The sequence below is a fragment of the Callospermophilus lateralis genome, chromosome 2, assembly GCF_048772815.1.
Source record: "Callospermophilus lateralis isolate mCalLat2 chromosome 2, mCalLat2.hap1, whole genome shotgun sequence".
Classification (NCBI taxonomy): Eukaryota; Metazoa; Chordata; class Mammalia; order Rodentia; family Sciuridae; genus Callospermophilus; species Callospermophilus lateralis.
Genome location: NC_135306.1, coordinates 74,967,757 through 74,990,403, shown reverse-complemented (window position 1 = coordinate 74,990,403; position 22,647 = coordinate 74,967,757). Strand labels below are relative to the sequence as shown.

Below are 22,647 nucleotides of genomic sequence, written 5' to 3'. Positions count from 1 at the left end.
GCCTGGAACCAGAGGTAAAGATCAAACATATTTCTTATTATACCACATTAGATTATCTCTTTTGGGTTGAGATGAACTTGATTAAAATGACTTCCCAGTTTTTTTCATTCTATTAAATGAAATGCACATGAGCAGAAAGATACATGCTACAACAAAAGGGTGGGAGCTACTGCTGTGAGCCTTAAAATATGATTATCACGTATGTCATGGAACGGATGTCAAACAATATTGGCATGAGAGGTAGTGTGCTTGGGTACATTCAAAGAATGTAGCCTGGGAGGATACCTCAGGCTTTATTTGAAAACAAAACAAAACAAGAAAGGTCACTGAAAATCAATGTTGTCAGGACCTGGAAAGAACTATTTTGGAAGTGTCTGTGAACAAAACAGAATTCTTAACCTCTGTCCCACAGAAGCAAAGTTGACAAGAATTATTAGAAAATAGACACTTAAACCTAAATAGAAAAGTTTAAAAAAAAATAGTTTTCTTCCCCTTTAGCAATAGCTCTTACTTCTATCTTACATGGCCATGGTTGACAGAAGGGTTGGAGGGAAGCAAGTTCTCAGGCCTGCTGACAAGAAGGGAGTCCATATCCCCTATAAGGATTTATAGCAGATCTGCCTTTAATGAAAGGGCCTTAAAAATGCTTTCAGTGGGTTCTAAACCTATTCTTGGCAATTTTGTTTATATTCTAGTAGTTAATGTTGCTATTCCTTCTTTAGAGCCTCCTAACTCTCTGGATCTTAATGGGACTCATCCTCGGAGAATCAAACTCACAGCTCCAAATATCAATCTTTCCTTGGACCAAAGTGAAGGCTCCATTCTCTCTGACGATAACCTGGACAGTCCAGATGAAATTGACATCAATGTGGATGAACTCGATACCCCCGATGAAGCAGATTCTTTTGAGTACACTGGCCATGGTAAGTCACTAAGTTGACTGCGGTAAATGGTAAGTCGTTGGCTGTGTTAGTCACTTCTCATCACTATGACAAAAATACCCAACATGAACAACTTAAAAAAAGAAAAGTTTATTTGGGGCTCATGGTTTCAGACTTGCAGCCCATGGTTGACTAACTCCATTGCTCTGGGTCTGCAGTGAGGCAGACCATCATGCCACAAGGGCATGGAAGGGGAAAGCTACTCAATTCATAGCAGCCAAGAAGCAGAGGGAAGGAGAAAACGAGGAGCCAGGGACAAGGAGTAGTTCACTGACCTATCTCCTATAGTCACACGCCACCTGCCTACAGTTACCACCTAGTCGTCCATTCAAAGTATTAACCCATCAAATGAATCAATCCACTGAAGAAGTCTACCTCTCATAATCCAATCTTTTCACCTATGAACATTGCTGCATTTCCTAACACATGAGATTTTTAAAACATATTTAGATCCAAACTGTATCAGTGGTTCCTCCTCTTTATTCAGTACTTAATCAGTTGTCACCTTCTCAGATAGACCTTCCTTGACTTTTGCCATCAAAGGTGCTTTCCACTTTCCTATTCCTCCCACCCCATCCTACCCTATCCCAAGTATTCATTTTATTTTCCACAAATCTCTAATTGAAATTACATTATTTAATTGTTTGCATGTTTATTATCTTTCTTTTCCCCCTAGAACGTCTATTCTCCGGGGCAGAGACTTTATTATGTTAGAGGTTAATATTTCCAAAACAGTAGGAAGGAAGAAGAAGTGGAGTCAGTGAAGTAGAGGAATGACAAAAAGGAAGAAGATGGAAAGTTGCCAGATTAAAGATTGACACTTCTAATTTGAATAGAAGTCTCACTTTAGTTCTTTCCCTTGCTCAATGAAGTTTGGTTTGTCGAGAAGTATAGGCAAATATACAGCATTCACTTTAGAAAAAAATAGGGTCATATGGTTTCTGTTTCACTTTTACCCAGCTGCATTCTCCAAAGTTATGATGTTTCAAAGTCAAAGTGAGACTCTTGGCCACAGCTATTGCTTTTCTTCCTTGTAAAAATTCTTCTAGTCTTAATAAGCAATACTGTACTATACTGTACTCAGGTGTGGTGGCACACACTTGTAATCCCAGCTACTCAGGAGCCTGAGGCAGGAAGATGGCAAGTCCAAGTTCAGCCTCAGCAGCTTAGTGAGGCTTTAAGCAATTTACCAAGACCTTGTCTCAAAATTAAAAATAAAAAAAAAAGAAAGAAAGAAAGAAAGGAAGGAAGGAAGGTCTGGGAATGTAGCTCAGTTTTAGAATACGCCTAGGTTTAATCCCCAGTACCACTCATACACACAAAAGCAATACCACAATTAAACAATTCCCTGACTTTTAGAGTCAACTAATCTAGAATTTTCACTCATAGGAAAATATAATTAGGAAATTCATCAAATTAGCTAATTAATTCAACCAATGTCATTGAACCAACAGGGTAATACCATGACTAGTACAAACTTAGACCCTGTCTTCCCAGAATTTAAGGCTTTGTTTCCTTAAGTTAAATAAGCAGAAGAAACAAGCTGCTTGTTCTAAAGTTTATTATGTTTAACTTGAAATTTTATATTGAATTTTCATCATGTTCATGAATTTATTTTTTAAAAAATATTTACTTTTTAGTAGTAGTTGGACACAGTACCTTTATTTTATTTATTTATTTTTATGTGATTCTGAGGATTGAACCCAAGGCCTTCCATGTAGTAGATGAGCTCTCTACCACTGAGACACAACTCCAGCCCTGTTTGTGAATTTCTTTAAGGTTCTCACTGGTATGCATGGCAGATTGGTTCCAGGACCACAAACAGATACCAAAATCGGAAGATGCTTAAGCCCCTTCTATAAAATGATACAGTATTTACATGTAACTAATGTATACCCTCCTACATCCTTTAAATCATTTACTTGTAATACCTAACCCAATATAAGTGCTATAAAAATAGTTGTTTATTGTTTGGGAAATAATGTCAAGATAAAAATGCCTGTGCATATTCAACAGATGCAGGTTTTTTGTTGTTTTGTTTTTCTCCTGAATATTTTCCATCTGCAGTTTGTTGACTCTGCAGATTTGGAACCCATGGATACAGAGGGCTGCCTACTTAACTGGATATTTGATTTTGTAGGTTGAAATACACAAATATAAAATTAAAGTTTTTCTTTCTTTCTTTCATTTATTTATTTATTTATTTATTTATTTATTTATTTATTGGTACCAGGGATTGAACCCAGGGGTGCTTAACCACCTCCTCACCTCCCCACCCCTCTTTATTTTTTACTTTGAGATAAGGTTCTTGCTAAGTTGCTTAGGGCCTGGCTAAGTTGCTGAGACTGGCTTTGAACTTGCTATGCTCCTGCCTCAGCCTCCTGAGATGTTAGGAAGGAATATCTTGAATTCCTCTTGTTTCTGGCACCCCAGTGAGTCTTCCCCAGCTACTCCATCTATCCCCACTGCTGCCCCAGCTCTTTTCTTGCTAATGTATTGACTTAAGATCCCTTAGAAGACAGCTGTGGCAAGACTCTGCGGGTTCCTCCCTCTCCTCCCCCTTTTACTTTCCTGCTGTGGGGAGCTTTGTCACACTACGTCTGAACCTTTTATTTTTATAAATAGCAAAACTGTGAAGCAAAGTGGTGTTGGCTGCTGCAAGTTAGTAATTAAAACTGCCACTTGCTGACATAGTTCTTTTTATTTAGTTGACATAATTATGTTGAAAGAGCTAGTTTAGTGGCCACAACCCCTCTCCTAGATCTTAAAGGACAGAATTTTAACCTAAGTTGAATTTGAAAATTTACCTTGATTTCCAAATGAAAGGTGTATATTCAAACACTTTTAAACAGATGAACAAAAAAGCATAAGTATTGAAGAGTACATCTGAAGAGCTTTATTTTATAAACATGTAGACATGGGTAACAACTGCATATGAAGGAGGAATATAAATACATTTTGATCCTGAAGCATGAAATAAATGCTTAAATCTTCATGTTTTGGGATTTCTCATGCAAGCATTTTGAACTAGTGGCTTATTTTCTTCTAAATAAAATTAGAGTTTTTCTGGTATGAGTTTTCAAAAGCATAATTAATCTAATGTAATGAACACTTTTTTAGTGCTTACTATGTATAGGAGCCATTCAGAGTTCTTCAGAGCATTAACTATTTTAATCCTCATGGTAACTCTATAAAAATAGGTATGTTTTCTACCACTTGGGAGATGAGACTACTAAGGCACAGAGTGGTTAAATAGTTTGCCTGAGGTCATACAGTCACATACCGAGGAGATGGCAGAGCAACACTCAAGCCCAGAGTTGTTGTTGGTGGCTTCTGGCCCATGCTACATCCCTATGAACATACTGACAAAAAGGAGAGTTTCTTTTACTAAATTAGGCTTACCTATGCCACGCCAAGATGATAGCCACCTTTACTCTATACCTCCTTTTATCCAACCATTTTCACAATTTGAGGAGTCTTTACAGCCTCAAAGACTTTCATGCCATTTGCCTCTTTTCAATCACAGTAGCCAGTGCATTTTTTTCATGTGCAATTTTGCATATGAAAAAAATTTTAAATCTCAATCAAAAGATGTTAAATTGGTCTTTACTTTCAAACCATTTTAATAGTTGCGTCCAAAAAGTTGAGAAATATAATTTAAGCTACCAATATAAGTAAGATTTGATTCCCCTTAATAATTACAGTGTGCCTAAGAGGTCAGAAATACGTAAATAGTGAAGAACTTAGGAGGGCAGTCTTTCATATTAAGAACTATCTTGGTGTTTTTAGATGCTTTATGAATCCTAGAAACTTAAAAATATTCAAAGATCAGAAAAAAATATGACCTAATCCTATTTTCTAAACCAACGACAGAGTAATTTTTACCATAACTCAGATCTCAGCAAAGGATTTTATAAGGGAAGTGGAAAAATGATAAAGAATTTTTGCCTGCATATTCCTGATAAGAATGTTATAGGAAACACTCATGTCCTCTAACTTTTCCTTCCTAGTTTCCCAACGGATGCTTAGTGACATTATCTAAGCTGCTTTTTCTAACACTAACTCCTAGTGACAGTTTTCTGGGTTGATAAGCCCCCCAATATTATTTCCAGATAATCAGGGAATCACTTCATTTAACATTCCTATTATGGCTTTCCATATTTTCACAGCCTCCAGGCAACCAGCTTATAAAAACACTTTCTTGTTTTAACTCTGCATATAAACTAATCAAGTGTTAAGTTTCCTGGGTCTTACCTACAGCAGCCTTATGCTGTCTGTAATGGTGTTTTTTGAAAGGAGGATGATTTTTTTTTTTTTTTTTTTTTTTTTTTTTGGTATTCTCACATTGCTCAGATTTTACACTCAGATTAACTTACTGCCTTGCTGTTTGTCACCCAGAGAATTTTAAAGACTTCGTAACTGTACATTGGATGTTTTTCCTATAACAAGGAAAAGTGCAAACAGAGTGGCTTCTAAGAGTATTCATTTTATCCATGCAAGACCATCAATAGAAAACTAACCTGCTACACAGGTGCATGTCCCCACAGCAAAGCCACAGCTGAACTCATCTCTAGTTGGTCCATTGGGAGCACAAGAATGGATTCTCTGCTGGGTACAGTGTGCATGCCCATACTCTCAGCAACTTGGGAGGCTGAGGCAGGAAGATCACAAGCTCAAGGCCAGCCTTGGCAACTTAGTGAGACCCTGTCTCAAAATTTTAAAAAAGTTAGAAAAAAATAAAAGACTAGGAGTGTAGCTCAGTGGTAAATCACCCCTGGGTTCAATCCCCAGTACTGCTGTGATCTGTATAGCACAGGACATTCAAGAGCTTGTGCTAGATCATCTCAAAAGTCAAAAAGAAATGTTCAAGTTTACCTCTCCCCACTGTGTATGAGGGTTTAATTATCCTCTACAGTAACCAGGGAGAAAGATGATCACTGAGAAAAGGAAGCAAGCATTTCTTAATGAAGAGGGTGTGAGATGAAGCATTGAATTCTCGGATCCTGGAGACAGAGAATTCAGTAAGACCTGGAAGTTTTTGCAAACAGTCAGAAAATGAATGCTGGAGGGAAGGTGATGATTTATGGTTATAGCAGAAGAATTATTAAGATCAGGAGAGTACTGCTAACTCAAGAAACTTAATAAAGCTACTTTTACTTCTTCCTAGCTTGTACTGTTGATTTCTAGAAGTAAACACCTAAAAAGAACACAATGTACCTCTATTTCTTAAATCATCCCCTTTCACCCCATTTAAATCAGTTGAGTGAAAGGGCAGAAGGAGGAGTCCCAGCAACTTGCCAGCTCCCACATTCTGAAACGTTAGGAATAACAACACCTCATAAAAAAAAAATCCAGCCCCAAGGTTCTATACTAAAACAAGTAATACTGCTACTTTAAAAAATAAACTATAAGAAAATGTGTGTGTGCATACATATACATACTTTAAGATAGAGGTTGTTTTCTTAGTATGATATCATGATTAAAAAAAAAAAACCAAAACTTAACAAGTCAACTATATAAAATTTTTGAATTTTTGTTTAGTAAAATTTTATTGTATAAATGGAATCAGTGACACACACCTGTAATCCCAGCAGTTAAGGAGGCTGAGGCAGGAGGATTTCGAGTTCAAGGCCAGCTTCAGCAATTGAATGAGGCCCTAAGCACTTAGGGAGACCCTGTCTCAAAATAAAAAATAAAAAGTACTTGGATGTTGCCTAGTGGTTAGGCACTCCTGGGTTCAATTCCTGGTACCAAAACAAACAAGCAAAAATGTATATAAATAAATTGAAAAGGCACGCACAAGACAGAATAATAATTACAAAATAGAGTTCTTTCTGTTTTATATTCTTTTGGTAGGGGGATTGAACCCAGGGGCACTGTACCACTGTGCTGTGTCCTCAGACCTTTTTTTTTAAAAAAAAAAAATTAAGACAGGGTCTCTTCAAGTTGCTAGGGCTAGCTTGCAACTTGTGGTCCTCCTGCCTCAGCCTCCCTAGTTGCTGAGATTACAGGCATGTGCCATCATGCCCCACTATGCCTGACAAAGTTCTGTATAAAGTATATACACCTTAAAGATATATAAGGACCACTGTAGGCAAAGGATGTCACCGGTACCTCTCTGTCAGTAAGAGAAATATAAATAGCCAATAAACATTTAAAAATTATCCCCTTATATAGTAATAAAAGGAAATTCAAATTAAAACAATAGTGAGATTATTTCCACCTTAAATCTCAAGTGTGAAGAACTTTGATAGCCTCCATGGTTCTGACTGGGGAGGGATCAGGCACTCAGCATGTATTTTGGTGCTGTGTATTCAAGGATACAAATATCCACACACACACACACACACAAAAAAAAAAAAAAACATTATGCTTATACCACTGATCCAGCCTTCCAGTCTAAAACCTTGCCCTATAACAATATTTGTACAAAAGATACCTGTGCATAGATACATACTGGAACAAATTCTTTACTAAAAAATGAAATAAAAGTAAATCCGCATTATCATGGGACTGATACACTAAAAAAAGACATCAGCAAAATGAAACTACTTGAAGTCTCCTTTTAAAAATGAGTAGGATTTATATTCCCTGAGATGCTCATATTGTATCATTGGGTAGATTAAATTAAAGAACAGTATGTATGAACATGCAGATCATATGGGATAATCATACTTATTGGCAAAAAAAAAAAAAGTGTGTGTGGACAAAGGAAAAATAGTACCCGTCAAACAGTAATGAGTGAGAGCAGTGTTGGCAGTTTTCCCTGTTTCATGAGCAGTTTCTGTATTGCTTATACTTTTATGTGTTTTCCTTTTTCAATTAAACTTTTAGAGAAATTTTAGGTTCACAGTAAAATGAGAGGCAAGAACAGAGAGAGCTCCCCTATGCCCTCATTCCCCTACCACACCGTCCCCTCACCAGCTGCATTCCAAATCACTGTGGTATGTTATAATCAATGAGCTTACATCAACACGTCATTATCACCCAAAGGCCACAGCTTTCCTTAGGGCTCACCCTTGGTGTATATCAATGGGGCTTAAACAAATATATAATGACATATATCCACCATTATAATACCACACTGAATAGTTTTACTGCCCTAAAAATCCTCTGGGCTGTATCTATTCATCTCTGCTCCCCTCTAACCTTTTGCAAACACTGATCCTGTTAAGTGTCTGCCAAGCTTCCTCCTTCCTAGAGTATCTTATTGTTGGAAATCACACAGTAAGTATGGCTTCCTGCACTCATGCATTTCAGGTTCCTCCATATCTTTTCATGTCTTGAAAGCTCATCTCTTCTTAGCACTTTCCAGTATTCTGTTGTCTGGATGTACCACAGTTTATTTTTCCATTTGCCTCCTGAAGGAGATCTTGGTTGCTTCCAAGTTTTGGCAATTATGATTAAAGCTGTTATAAACATCTATGTCTGTTTTTTTGTGTGAGTATACATTTTCAAGTCATTTGGATAATTACCAAGTTGTATGATTGTTGGAATGCATGGTAAGAGTGTGTTGTTTAGTTTTGTAAGAAACTGTCAAACTGGGGCTGGAGCTGTAGCTCAATGGCAGAGCACTTTCCTACCGTGCGTGGGGCACTGGGTTCAACCCTCAGCACCACATAAAAAAATAAAATAAAGGTATTGTGTCCACCTACAACTAAAAAATAAATATTAAAAAAAATAAACTATCAAACTGTCTTCCAAGTGGCTGCACCATTTTACATTCCCATCAGTAATGAATGAGTGTTCCTTTGACTCCATGTCTTCACTAGTATTTGGTATTATCAATGTTTTGATTTTTGGCTATTTAATAGGTATATAATGGTATCTTATTGTTTTAATTTACAGTTCCCTACTGACATATGATCTTGAACATCTTTTTATATTTGCCTATTTTTAATAGGCAAAAGTTATTCATTTTCTTATTCCTGAGTTTTAATCACTCTTTATACTTTATAACTGTCCTTTCTCAGATGTATGTTCTGTAAATATTTTCTCCTAGTCTGTGGCTTGTCTTCTTATTCTCTTAACATTGTTTCACAGAGTACAAATTTTAATTTGAATAAAGTTAGCTAGTTGGTTATTTATTTCATGGCTCATGACTTTGATGTCATATCTAAAAAGTTATCTCTGTACCCAAGATCAATTAGATTTTTCTCTTATATTATCTTCTGGAGTTTTAAGATTTTTTACTTTTTACATTTAGGTCTACTGATCCATTTTAAATCAATTTTTGTAACAGGTCTAGGATCTGTGCCTAGATTCATTTTTTTGGCAAATGGATGTCCAATTGTTCCAGTGGTATTTACTGGAAAGACTATTTTTACTCCATTGTAGTGCCTTGATTCCTTTGTGAAAGTTCAGTTGACTATATTTGTTTGGTGTATATTTTACTTTTATAACCAGAATAAAGAATATGGTATACAGAAAATTATTTTAGTGAGGCAAATTCCATAAAAGCATGTAGAAAACAAAACAAACCCTATTTTTCCCCCTCATAGATCACCAGGCATAAACCAGAGCAGAGGGGTTGATGGATGGCAAGTTCCTCACAAGCAAGGGTCTGTGTGTACAGGAATGTCAGAGACAAACCCACATCAGAACGTCAGGTTCTGAGGGAGCTGAGGCAAGATGGAATATAGGGTCAATATTGGTCAATTTTGCATTGCTGTGACCAAAACACCTGACAAGAACAATTTTGAGAAGGGACAGTTTATTTGGGGCTCATGGTTTTAGAGGTCTCAGTCCATAGATGGCTGACTGCATTTCTCTGGGCCTAAGGTGAGGTAGAACATCATGGCAGAAGGGGATGAGGGATGCACTGCAGCATCATGGCAGCCAGGAAGCAGAAAGACAGAGTGGGGAAGGGACCAAGGAGAAGATGAACCCTTCCAGGTTATGCCCTGTGACCCATGTCCTCCAGCCCTGCCCCACTAGTCTACGGTTACCACCCAGTCCATTCTAACTAGAATGGACTGATTAGGTTACAGCTCTCACAATCCAATCCCTTCACCTCCAAACATTCCTGTGTTAACAGGAGCTTTGGAGGACAACTCTTATTCAAATAATAATAGGGTCCCAGTAACGCAACTGGGATTAGCATCTAAGATTACTAACCCAAGTGGAAAGAAAGCAGGAAGGGACTCCAGACAGGTAGATTTGCACAAGTGACATAGTGCTCATTTGGAAAGCAAAGGTGACTGTTTTCTGTTTTTATATGATCTCAGGCACTGTGGGAACAGTTGAAGCTGAGGTGAGCCAAGGCTCTGTGGGTAGTGGTGGCTGTTGGTGTTGGCAAAAATGGCTGGGATTGCTTCCCAATCAAACTTTATGTTCCTATTGCAAGTCATAGGTCATTAGACACTTTTAAATGTGAAATGGCAGAATGTTCTGGGATGTAATGTCTTTGTTGTGGCTCCCTTATAGAATACCTATATTTCTAGGAACTAGCCCAAACTTGCCTTTATTTACCCACTAACCCTCCCATGTTTTTATTGAGTATGCTTAGTAAGTAGGCTTCCAAGCTATGTGCAGTGTGTGTTGGTGGAGGTGAGTACTCAAGGCAATTTAGACTCAGTTCCTTAGCCCAAGACACTCTCAGTCTCTTCTAAAATAAATAAAAATGAAAACCATACAGTCAAGGCACAATGTGGTAATTTAGAAGCATTGAAGGTAAAGCATAAAGGTAAAGGTTTTAACTCTATTTGCTTACTAACTCTGTGATCTGAGACAGAGTACATTGGAGTCAGTTTTTGCATCGGCTTAATATATATTTTAAAACTACTGTGCCTGGTATAAGATGTTAAATACTAAAGAGTATTGCTATTATTATCAAAGTGCTATAGGAGAAATATAAGGAAGGTGCAATACAGATTCAATGGTCTTTTTTTCACAAATAGGAAAATAAGAATGACAATATCTCATGATTACTGTGATGATTATAAATAGTCTTTTCCTTTAAATTACTTTAGGATATCAAGAATAACCGTTGCTGAACTCTACTAGTATTGCTAATAAAAATGGAAGCAATCACTGATTACTCTTTTAAAAGACAAAATGGATCTGATTCAAATGTATGATATGTCAAGATCATTGTACTGTCATGTGTAACTAATTAAAACAAGTTAAAAAAAGACAAAATGGTTACATTTGGGGGGTGCAAAGAGTAAATTTCTTCATAAAGAATACTCAGTAAGATTTTGTTGTCTTATGAACCCCTAAATTTAGGAGTCTTATGAATTTGGGACCTTGATATATTTCTGGTCTACAAACTTGTTTCTCCCTTACTATAAAACCTTTCTGCAGCATATTTGGAAGTAGAAATATTTCCATATTTGTGTGGGAAATAATAGCAAATTTATGTCCAGATGTGCTTCTAATAGAGAAACGGGTTCAACCCTGTTCTAAGAGTCTGAGAGCAAGGGTCTTGGATAATAATATCATCACAAGCTATAGTCCCTGAAACACTCTGAGCCATCAGATCTTTCACCCACAGCAAGACGTACAGTCTTTATCTGGCATGATCAAGGAAGAGTTGGTACCAGTTTATCCTCCACTGGGACTGTACTGACCCAAGACAGCTCTAGACTCACCTATCCCCACCTCACTGTGGCCTTAGCAATGGATGTGGTTGTCCAGTCAATAGAATAGACTTCACTGGGTGGACTTTATCTGGTCAAGATGATATTAATCTCTATAAACACTGCACATAGCTGGTATTGCACCAGGCAGGCTCTGCCATGAGGTAGCTTATGATCCCATCGCTTTGCTACTTCTGCTGTGGAAGTCTTGCTCCTTCAGCCTGTGCTTTGTGCTTCATTTCCAGAAGATTCCACAGCCAACAAAGATTCTGGACAAGAGTCAGAGTCTATTCCAGAATATACAGCTGAAGAGGAACGGGAAGACAACCGGCTGTGGAGGACAGTGGTGATTGGAGAACAAGAGCAACGGATTGACATGAAGGTCATCGAGCCCTACAGGAGAGTCATTTCTCACGGAGGTAGTCATGCTGTGTGTGAACCTGGGAAATGGGGAGGGGTGGCCATATTTTTAAATGAGAAATAAATAAAACCAGGATTCTCTGTAACATGACATCCCAAAGACACCCTGTTCTGTAGTCTGCTTTCAGATAACAGAGAGTTAAGTGTGTTACGTTATCCTGTATCCACTAAAAATTTGAAAGTCTACTATGGCAAAAAAAAAAACCAAAAAAACTTTTCAATGTAAAAAGGTCTTTGCGTGCCATGTTATAATCTGTCCAGATTTCTCAAAAGCCATAGTTGTCCAATGTCTTAATGTCTGTTTGGAATTCCTATCAACAGTGTTGAACTGAATAGCTTATAGTGTGTAATACCATGTCCTGTAGTAAGACCTGGTGGAACTCATTTCTATAAAATGCCTTTTGAATTCTCTTCAGAAGCTTTTGGGAATCTTTTTAGACTCAGCCTGATACTTTTTTCCCTCCTACCTAAAGTTTGCTTTTCAATAAACTATGTCAAATCTAGGTCCAACCATTTCTAATCCCTGTGAAAGCTTCCACCTGCGGGACCAGGAAAGGGGAAAGCATATTTTGTATTTTCAGTGCTTTCTTGAGGCCTGCAGGAGCATAAGAGCCTTGATTAATTTGAGATTCAAAAAAGTCAGAGGAGCACAAGCAACACATTGAACATTGTCGACTTCAGAAAACATCCACGGCTTTTTGATTTTTCTACTGCATGTATTCCTTTCCCGCAGTCCTGAGGTGCCACTGTAACCAACCAGCTGGTCCAGAAAAAGTGCAAGCTAATCAGACAATTGCTGCTGTCTATGTTCTGTCTTCCTTAATGAGGACAGGGAAATAAGAGTCTTGGCACTGAATTAAATCTGCAACATTTGTTTTCTAAAGAACGTGAGGACGTTTTGTTATTTCAGTTAAACATCCTTCCATCAGTAGAGCTTTCCCTTTCTGTCCCATGCACTGCCACCTTCTGTAAGTACCAGGACCATTCAGGGAACCCAACTGTGACAGTGATGGAGAATGCCAGTTGGAGCCCTTGGCCATGCCCCATGTTTGCCTTGCCTCTCTTAAAATGGCAGTATGCTCCTGTGGTAGCTGCTGTGGGGCCAGGGACCGTGGTCTTGGAGAGAAACCTGTCCCACACCTCTTGGGAATGAAGGCTGGCCTGATCCTGCTAAGTAACAGACAAGTGACCTTATAGGAAACCCTTTTGTTTTTAGGGTGAAAACCACAACTGATCCACTCTCGAAATCTTCTCAGAGAGTCATTCCTCCTTTGTGCCACCCATAGGGTATTTGGGTTTGTTTGCTTTTGGGAAATGAAACAAAGGCTGGCTATAAGTGTGGCCTATGTTTATTCTTAAAAAAGGATAGAAAATGCAGGAAAGTCTGTCAAAGTAAATTAGTCACCATGTGATAATCCCGGCGACATTTACCCCCTCGGCTCTTAAGGTCCTCGTGTTGTGATGAAGGAAGGCTCTGATGTTGCTGTCCTCAGCTGAGTTCTTTCTCAGTCCCCCAGCAGAATCACCTATTTGTCAACTCCTGGGAAGTCAAGTGGGCTGGTTGGATGGGTTAAGCCCATCGACCTGGAGCCTAAATCAGGACAAAGTGATTAACAGCAGTACAAAGATGGTCGGGAAGAGCCACTGCCTCTGCCTGTCACAGCTTCTAGAAACTCACCTGAGACCTTAGGGCTAACCTGGTTTGCTGAGCTTTCTGTGCCTGCCACCTCCTGCCCTTGGCATTTTCTCCCCTCCATTGTGTGTGGCAAGCTTGATTTTGTCTGTGTGACTGTCCAGTTTGTTTTGAAAGGAAGGGTGCCTTTCCTCTCCCTGGCTTTACCTCAGCTTCCTCCAGGCACTGACCTGCATGAACGTGCCTCTGGCTGCTCTCATCCGGTCCATCAGCAAGAGGCCACCTTCTTACAAGCTCAACCGCTTTTGTATCCTGTAGGTAAAGAGTGTTTGGATGTTACTTCTGAATTTGCCAAAGACTTGTCTTCCATATTGGAAACTTATATCCCTCTCAGATCTTAGATGACAAAGTTTCTTGGTTACCAATCTCTTGAGTTTGTCATCCTGGCTTCTGATGAGCATTTAAAAAGCAGACTTCTCAGTGAGCGTGAGCCTTGCTCTGGAGCTTTGCCTTTTTGGTATGAGGCCGTTTTCCCCTCTGGTCCTTAGGGAACTGTGGACAGTGCTCTGTGTGGCAAATTGGAAGGGGAGTTAGCAAAAGAGTTGCAGAAGCTGGCCCCAAAGTCCGACACTGCCAGGTGCTCCCCGTGGGTTGGAACAAATAGTTCAGTCTTCAGCTTTGGCGACTTTGATATGAGCTATTGTCATAAGCCCTGTACACAATGCAGACCTGTGAGTTTAAGGCCTGTCTTTGCCACTTAGTGACCTCTGCCTCTTACCAGTCATTTACTTCCTCTGGGCTTCAGTTACTTCACCCGTTGAATTAAGGTGATCACAATGCCAGTGTTCACTTTCTATGATCCCAGAAACACTATCCCTGTCATCTGCTTAAATGGGAAAAAAAAAAAAAAAAAGCAAAAAGTGTTATAATTAATTTTGCTCAGTCAAGGACATGGGGTCATGTGGAGGCCAGAAGTGGCTTTTTTCAACTTAGAACAGAGAACACATTTAAATAACCAAGGACAAATCACACGAAAGAATTTTAACAAGGAGTTTCCTGTTTCCTTTCTTGTTCTTTTTTTTTTTTTTTCTTTTATTTCATTATAGGAGACTCAGGTAACCTTCTCTGCAATGTTGCTGGACAGATGATCCTGGAAAGAATGCGGAGAAGAGTTGCTGGCTGGTGTGTGTGTGTGTGTTTGGGTTGTGATTGTGACGTCTTTCCTTCTCTCTCCATTCCATTTGCTGGCCAGCAAACTTGTGTTACACCCCTTTCATGCCTGTCTGTGCCACCTCAGGTAAGGCTTGCCACCACTGCTTCAGATAGCCCAAGGAGGCTCCTTGGTGGGGTTGTTCATGCCCCCACCACATGTACCCTGTCTACCTCATGTTTACAAGGAAGAGAGTCTAACAAAGGAAATATTTTTAAAACCAAACTCCAATATAAGTCATGCTATTGCCAACAGGCAACTTCACCTGAAACTCTGCATATTTTAGGATAGAAATTTACCCAGGAAGCCTCTGGAGTGGGGGGGGGGCGGGGCAATGAGCAAATGATCTCACTCATTTTAGTTATTGCACTTCGCCAGCAGGCATTACCCCAAGTGTCCCTGAAGCCCGATGACGATGACTCTTGACTTAGGAGGAAAACTTTCATGAGGAATGTTTTCCTTCTGCTTCCTTTCCTAAGTCACCTTCTCTCCTATTCTCTTCTTTCCCCATTTACCTCTTCTTCCCTTCTTACAGCAACTCTAACCTAAAGTATGAGGAATTATTTCTATTTGAAAAGTCCAGCAATATTTATATAAAGAAATATTCCTCACTTAGACAGTGATCATGAAGCAGTACACTGATCCCTGTGTTCCTTCCACTAAATGAGTTCTGGAGAGTACCATCTGTAGCATTCATACAGGGGCCTAATTGCCATTTAAGATGACTTCTCAAATACTATTTATAAACCCCCATCTTTCTTCTTTTGAAAAAATTGCTATATTGCGTGCATATATGAATATATAACAACAAATAACACTATTACATATAATTATAATGCACCAAAAAAAATTAAAATGTTGGGCCAATAAAAAAATACAGAAAAGCAATTTTACAGAAACCAGAAAAAAGAAATCAAAATCAGTCATGACCTTGAAAATATTCTGATACCCTGGAGCCATACAGCCCCATTTATAAAGATATGTGCTTATTTGATTTTGTTGTTGTTGTTGTTGTTGGATTCATTATGTCTGTTGTCTCTTTTAATGAACTGTTTTTGTTGTGCTCGGTATAAATTGCATATCTTTGTGGTGTTAGCTAAGTCACCATATCCTTCATGGATTTCCATTGAGTTATGAATCCTCAGAAATGAAATTGGTAGAACAAGCTTTTCTTGATTTAAAATATATCTCTTTCTGCCATTTCCTTCATATTTGCATTTTGAAAATAAGTTGGTAAATGCCTACATGTTAGAAAAGTTGGAACTAAAGCAAAACATCAGAAGGGAAGCTACTGTAATGCTCTTTCACGAACATGAGTTCCAGGGTGTCTGCTTCCACAGGTAGCATCTTGTAGAATATAACACCATATACCCATATACAGCAACCACAAATTAGTAATTCTCACAAGCCCACAGCTGGATATATTTTTGGTTGGTTTCGTTCTTCCCCCACCGCCTTGCAGTAGAGTCATATTCTCTTTGTAGAGAACATCTTATTAAACTGCTCTTTAGGAGTGGTTTAACCCATCCAAATCTTTACCCAGTCAGCATTTTATACCAGAGGAATATTTAGAGTTCTGAAAACATACAACACTGAGTTTGAGAGGACCAGCTCAGACACGAAGGTGTGTTCTGTCCTTCTCAAAACTCTGAGGGAATCTCTATTTCATGATTCTGTAGTCCAAAACTAGATGATATTTAAGTATCATTTAAATTGGGATATTAAAAAGATGATAGGCTATTTTTAAAATAATAAATCAAAAAAGTGTTGCCTCGGGCTGGAGTTGTGACACAGCAGTAGAATGTGTGCTAAACATGTGTGAGGCCCTGGGTTCAAGACTCAGCACCCCACCCCCACCCAAATGACAATACAGGACATCGCTTCCCAGTTTTGGTGTTGAAGACGCAATTTGTTCCATACTCCTACCTACGGGGATTTGACAGACACCTGCCATGATTTTCAATAATGAACTCTAAGGGAATAAAAAGTTTCCTTAAAAGACAGAACAATGCCAAAATGATGTCAGATCTTTCAAAAGACAGGAATAATGTCCTGAGATGTGTCTCCATGTTCCTTAGCCCTTGAAGTGTCAATGGCCACACTGACTTCCATTGACCATCTCCTATTTCCTCAGCATCACCTACACACAGCACTTCCCCACCCTCACCATCTTATTGTTAGGAAGTAATTCTCAAGTTTTCCCAAATCACTATTTTTATAAAACTCAAAGAGAATTTAGCCAGGCCCTTCTTGAGCGTGCCCCTTTCTTTAAGAGGCTAGGCTCTGAATTCTGGGCTCAGTTACTCTAGGCCTGGCTAGAACTTTTCTCATACACCTGAGGTCCCAGGGGTATTACACACAAGTGACCAGGCCTTGAAATCAAACAAAAGTGTTGTACATGTCTGTTGACTAGTATCTGGTTACTGGAGTGTGTGGGTGTGAGATGATATTGCAGTTCAGTGATGAACTGAATGAATTGGGGACTACAACTAAAAAGAGCTAAAGAGAATCAACATAACCTCTTTCTTAGCCATCAGAATGAAGAAATATTATATAAATTAGCTTTTAAAAATAAATTTGTATTATATAAATTACAATAACAGTGTTGCCTGGGGCTGGAGTGAAGTGCTTACCTGGCATGTATAAGCTCTGGAGGAAAAAAGGTTACTTTTTTTGATAAGTTGAATATATATATATATATAGTTGCCATGCACAACTATGTACAGTACATAAAATCATCCAAATATGCTCACACTGTATATTTAAAAAGTTACTTGAGTATCAAAAGATAATTATATGTGTATATGCTATAGAACTCTAGTCAACTCATGCTATATCTATCGTTTCCATACACATACTTGCCAAATCTTCAGATTTATCAATAGGATCTTGTTAAGAGCTTTCAATCGGTTACAAATGTCTTTTTGTTTGTCCCCCAGGATACTATGGGGACGGCCTAAATGCCATCATTGTGTTTGCCGCCTGTTTTCTGCCAGACAGCAGTCGGGCGGATTACCACTATGTCATGGAAAATCTTTTCCTGTGAGTGCTACTTATGACAAAGTACTTTGAGTAAATAAATGTCTGTGGGTATGTAATGGCAATTAAGGGAAGTAGGTGATATAGAATATCCTGAGCCTTTGATAAAAAGTTAATAAGATTGCTGTCAAGGAGTGTTGTTTAAGAGGCTAGAACCTTTAAAGGAATTCTTTTGTCAGTAGAATTCATGGAAAATAAAATGAGCAGAGTTTGGCCTCCCTCTAAAATGTCTGTAACATTTCCTTTGTGCAAAGTATTATTTTTGTTTCCTGATAATAAGTTCTTAATCCACTGATGAAAACTTGACTTAATTTATCTCTGACCTTGTTTAATATGAGTTTCCCTTAATGTTTGATGACATAGTTATCATTTCTGAAAGTCAGATTTATAACTCATGTGTTTTTCTGTGGTATCTGAATTTAGAAAACAAACAAACAAAAATTAGATAACCATACAAAGAAATGAGTAGTACCCTCAGAGAAATGATCTTAGGTAATTGAATTGTTCCTGAGATAAAGTGGTGGTAATAAATCACAACTCTACTAAAATGTCATTCACTCTGTAATTTGTTACATAATTATGGTGTGAACAGGATGAAATACTTCACATGGAAACTGAAAAACTCCTTTTCCTTCCTGTGATCAGATACGTAATAAGTACTTTAGAGTTGATGGTAGCTGAAGACTACATGATTGTGTATCTGAATGGTGCTACCCCAAGAAGGAAGATGCCAGGGCTTGGCTGGATGAAGAAATGCTACCAGATGATTGACAGACGGTATGTGGACTCCATTATCTAACTACTGTGTCGACTCCTTCAACAGCTCTCATATCAGATTTCCTTTTAGTCTACCAAATATGCAGTCACATTTTAAAAACATGGAGTTATGCATGTTTAAAGCAATAAATTATAGAAATACTAATAAAAGTGTCACTTGACATCTCAAAGTTGAAATAAAGTACAACCTTCCCAGATTCTGTGAATAGAGTCAAACTCAACAGACCAAGTCTATTTTAAACTATGCATGTGCTATTGCCATATAGATATGTGACTTGAGTGGATCAGTTAAAGTACCTGAGCTTCTTGGGTGGTATCATGTGAATTGGTTGCTGTTTCGTGCACTGGGACAATGGTGGTCTACCTAGCCACGGTGCTTGTGTTTCAGCATTCACTGTCAGTTCAAGGTATCCAGTGCTTTTGTGTCCTTGAGAGACTTCTGTCCATACTTTTTTTTTTTTTAAGAGAGCGAGAGAGAGAGAAAATTTTTTAATATTTGTTTTTTAGTTTTTGGTGGACACAACATCTTTATTTTTTATTTTTTTAATGTGGTCCTGAGGATCGAACCCAGTACCCTGCGCATGCCAGGCGAGTGCTCTACCACTTGAGCCACATCCCCAGCCCTGAACTGGTTTTATTAGGAAAAAACATTTTATTGCCATGTACAGGAAAATTGATATAATAAGCATACAAATTTATGATATCTAGTATGTATTACATCCCCTTGTATAAGAACATGAGAATGCCCAGTTATATATGAAACAAACCTGTTTTATGACACCAGTGTTAATAATATAACCAAGAATTGTTAAAATGGTAAATTTTCTTTATACAGAAGGAAAAAAAAACAAGACTTACTAAGATTAAATAAATTGTCAAAATTGTTATTAAGAGTGCATTCTTAGCTGGGCCTGGTGGTACACACCTGTAATACCAGTGGCTTGGGAGGCTGAGGGAGGAGGATCGCATGTTCAAAGCCAGCCTCAGCAACTTTGCAAGGCCCTATGCAACTTAGCAAAACCCTGTCTCAAAAATTGTTTAAAATGGTGGAGGGGGATGTGGCTCAGTGGCTAAGCACAGCTGGGCTCAATCCTTGGTATACAAAAAAACACAAAAAACAAAACAACATTTTTTTTCCAAAAGAGTAAAGATAATATTGACAAAAATGAAAAGCATCATTAACAAAATACACCATGGTGACTATAGATGTATGCACTCCAATAATACTACTGTTCTATTTTACATTTACTCCTATGGGAAAATGAGATTTGAATCGTATATGTTTCAAATTATGTCTTGAAAAACATTTTTTGTTAATCATGGCAATTTTGTACTTTCCATCAGATAAGAATATAGATATTCTTATTTGGGGATTTATTTTCTATTTAATTCCCACTGAAAATGGGTTAAGAGTAATAGGTATTTTTTTGTTTCTTCAAAATAGATTGCGCAAAAATTTGAAATCATTCATCATTGTTCATCCTTCTTGGTTCATCAGAACAATCCTTGCGGTGACACGACCTTTTATAAGGTACAGTTATCATTCTAGTAAAAGCACTACTAGTAGATTTTTTTAGGTATATAAATTATTCTATAAAAATAATTTATAAGCTGAGAGTATTTAGGAAAATTTATTTTGTCTCAATCTTTCCTGGAAAGACACTTTATTCTACACATCAGGAGTCCCTAATTAAGAGTTAATATTTGAATATTAATATTCCCCCCTGTTTATTGTAAAATACAACCTCTAAATTGCTTCCTATGAACATGGAACATGAAGTGATAGGACTTCCATGCCACATTAGAAAAGGAAATAGACAAAACTTTTTCAATGATATGTTATTTTATAACAGATAGGAAAGCAGAATAACATGAAAATGGAAAATAAATACTGACGAGGTACAGTATTGTCTTTCTGTTTCATTTCTTCTGAACAAATATCATATATGTCACCAAAATTAGGTAAAGAGTCCAGGCAGCCATTTCAAGAGTTGTATTTTGAGCAAATGTGAGGATTCTTGCTTTTAATTCAGTGAATTTGAGCAAATGTGAGGACTGGGATTAGGTCAAATGGTGGTTCCATTCCAAGTTTTCCAAGGAATCTCCATACTGCTTTCCAGATTGGCTGTAACAATTTGCAGTCCCACCAGCAATGTATGAGTGTGCCTTTTTCCCCACATCCTCACCAATACTTATTGTTGTTTGTATTTTTAATAGCTGCCGTACTGACTTTGAGTGAGATGAAATCTTAGTTTTGATTTGCATTTCTCTAATTACTAGGGATGATGAACATTTTTTTCATGTATTTGTAGACTGATTGTATATCTTCTTCTGAGAAGTGTCTAGTCAGTTCTTTGGCCTACTTTTTGATTGAGTTATTTGCTTTTTGGTGTTAAGGTTTTTGAGTGCTTTATATATCCTGGAAATTAGTGTTCTATCTGATGTGCAAGTGGTAAAAATTGGCTCCCATTCTGTAGGCTCTCTATTCACCTCATTGATTGTATCGTTTGCTAAGAAGAAGCTTTTTAGTTTGATACCATCCCATTTATTGATTCTTAGTTTTATTTCTTGTGCTATAGGAGTCTTATTAAGGAAGTTGGGGCCTAATCCGACATGATACAGATTAGGGCCTACTTTTTCTTCTATTAGATGCAGAGTCTCTAGTTTAATTCCTAGGTCCTTGATCCACTTTGAGTTGAGTTTTGTGCATGGTGAGAGATAGGGGTTTTATTTCATTTTGTTACATGTGGATTTCCAGTTTTCTCAGCACCATTTGTTGAAGAAACTATCTTTTCTTCAATGTACATTTTTGGCCCCTTTGTTTAATATAAGATAATTGTAGTTATGTGGGTGGGTCTCTGTGTCCTCTATTCTGTACCATTGGTCTACCAGTCTATTTTGGTGCCAATATCATGCTGTTTTTGTTACTATTGCTCTGTAGTATAGTTTAAGGTCTGGTATAGTAATGCCACCAACTTCACTCTTCTTGCTAAGGTTTGCTTTAGCTATTCTGGGTCTCTTTATTTTTTCCAGATGAATTTCATGATTGCTTTTTCTATTTCTATGAGGAATGTCATTGGGATTTTGTTTTGGATGCATTGAATCCATATAGTGCTTTTGGTAGTATGATCATTTTGAAAATATTAATTCTGCCATCCAAGAACAAGGTAGATCTTTCTACTTTCTAAGGTCTTCTATAATTTGTTTCTTTAGCATGCTGTACTTTTATTTGTAGAGGTTTTTCACCTCTTTCATTAAGTTTATTCCCAAGTATTTTTTTTTTCAGGCTATTATAAATGGGATGCTTTTCCTAGTTTCTCTTTCAGTGGATTTATCACTGATGTACAGAAGTGTCTTTGATTTATGGATGTTGATTTTGTATCCAGCTACATAGCTGAATGTATTTATTAGTTCTAGGAGATTTCTGGTGGAATGTTTTGGGTCTTCTAGGTATAAAATCATATCGTTGGCAAATAGTGCTAATTTGCATTCTTCTTTTCCTGTGTGTATCCCTTTAATTTCTTTTGTCTGTCTGATTCTCTGGATAGAGTTTCAAGAACTATGTTAAATAGAAGTGCTGAAAGAAGGCATCCCTGTCTTGCTCCAGTTTTTAGAGGGAATTCTTTCAATTTTTCTCCATTTAGAATGATGTTGGCCTTGGGCTTAGCATAGATAGCCTTTACAATGTTGAGGTATGTTCCTGATATCCCTAGTTTTTCTAGCATTTTGAACATGAAGGGGAGCTGTATTTTATCAAATGGTTTCTCTGCATCTATTGAGATGGTTATATGATTTTTATCTTTGAGTCTATTGATGTGATGAATTATATTTATTGATTTTCATGTGTTGAACCAACCTTGTATTCCTGGGATGAACCCTACTTGATCATGGTGCATTATTTTTTGATATGTTTTTGTATTTAATTATGGCAAATTCATTTTAAAGAATGAGTTAATGGTCTTCTATATACTGGAAAACTTACACAGCTTCACTGCTGCCCCCAAGAATCTCAAAATCCAGCAGTGGACATAGGCAGATAAGCAAACA

General features: G+C 37.7%; 1 protein-coding gene across 3 annotated transcripts in view; it reads left to right on the top strand.

The window, feature by feature from the left end:
- The window catches only part of Prune2 (prune homolog 2 with BCH domain), a 268,975-nt gene that overhangs the window by 227,615 nt on the left and 18,713 nt on the right, over positions 1-22,647 (top strand). For 2 of the 3 annotated variants that reach the window (XM_076846071.2, XM_076846069.2), the window contains exons 11-15: positions 723-923; positions 11,767-11,940; positions 17,724-17,826; positions 18,469-18,600; positions 20,045-20,131. In XM_076846071.2, coding sequence (XP_076702186.1) covers positions 723-923; positions 11,767-11,940; positions 17,724-17,826; positions 18,469-18,600; positions 20,045-20,131 — 697 coding nt within the window. The remainder of the gene's footprint in view (positions 1-722; positions 924-11,766; positions 11,941-17,723; positions 17,827-18,468; positions 18,601-20,044; positions 20,132-22,647) is intronic. The other variant, XM_076846070.2, reaches the window with a different exon arrangement.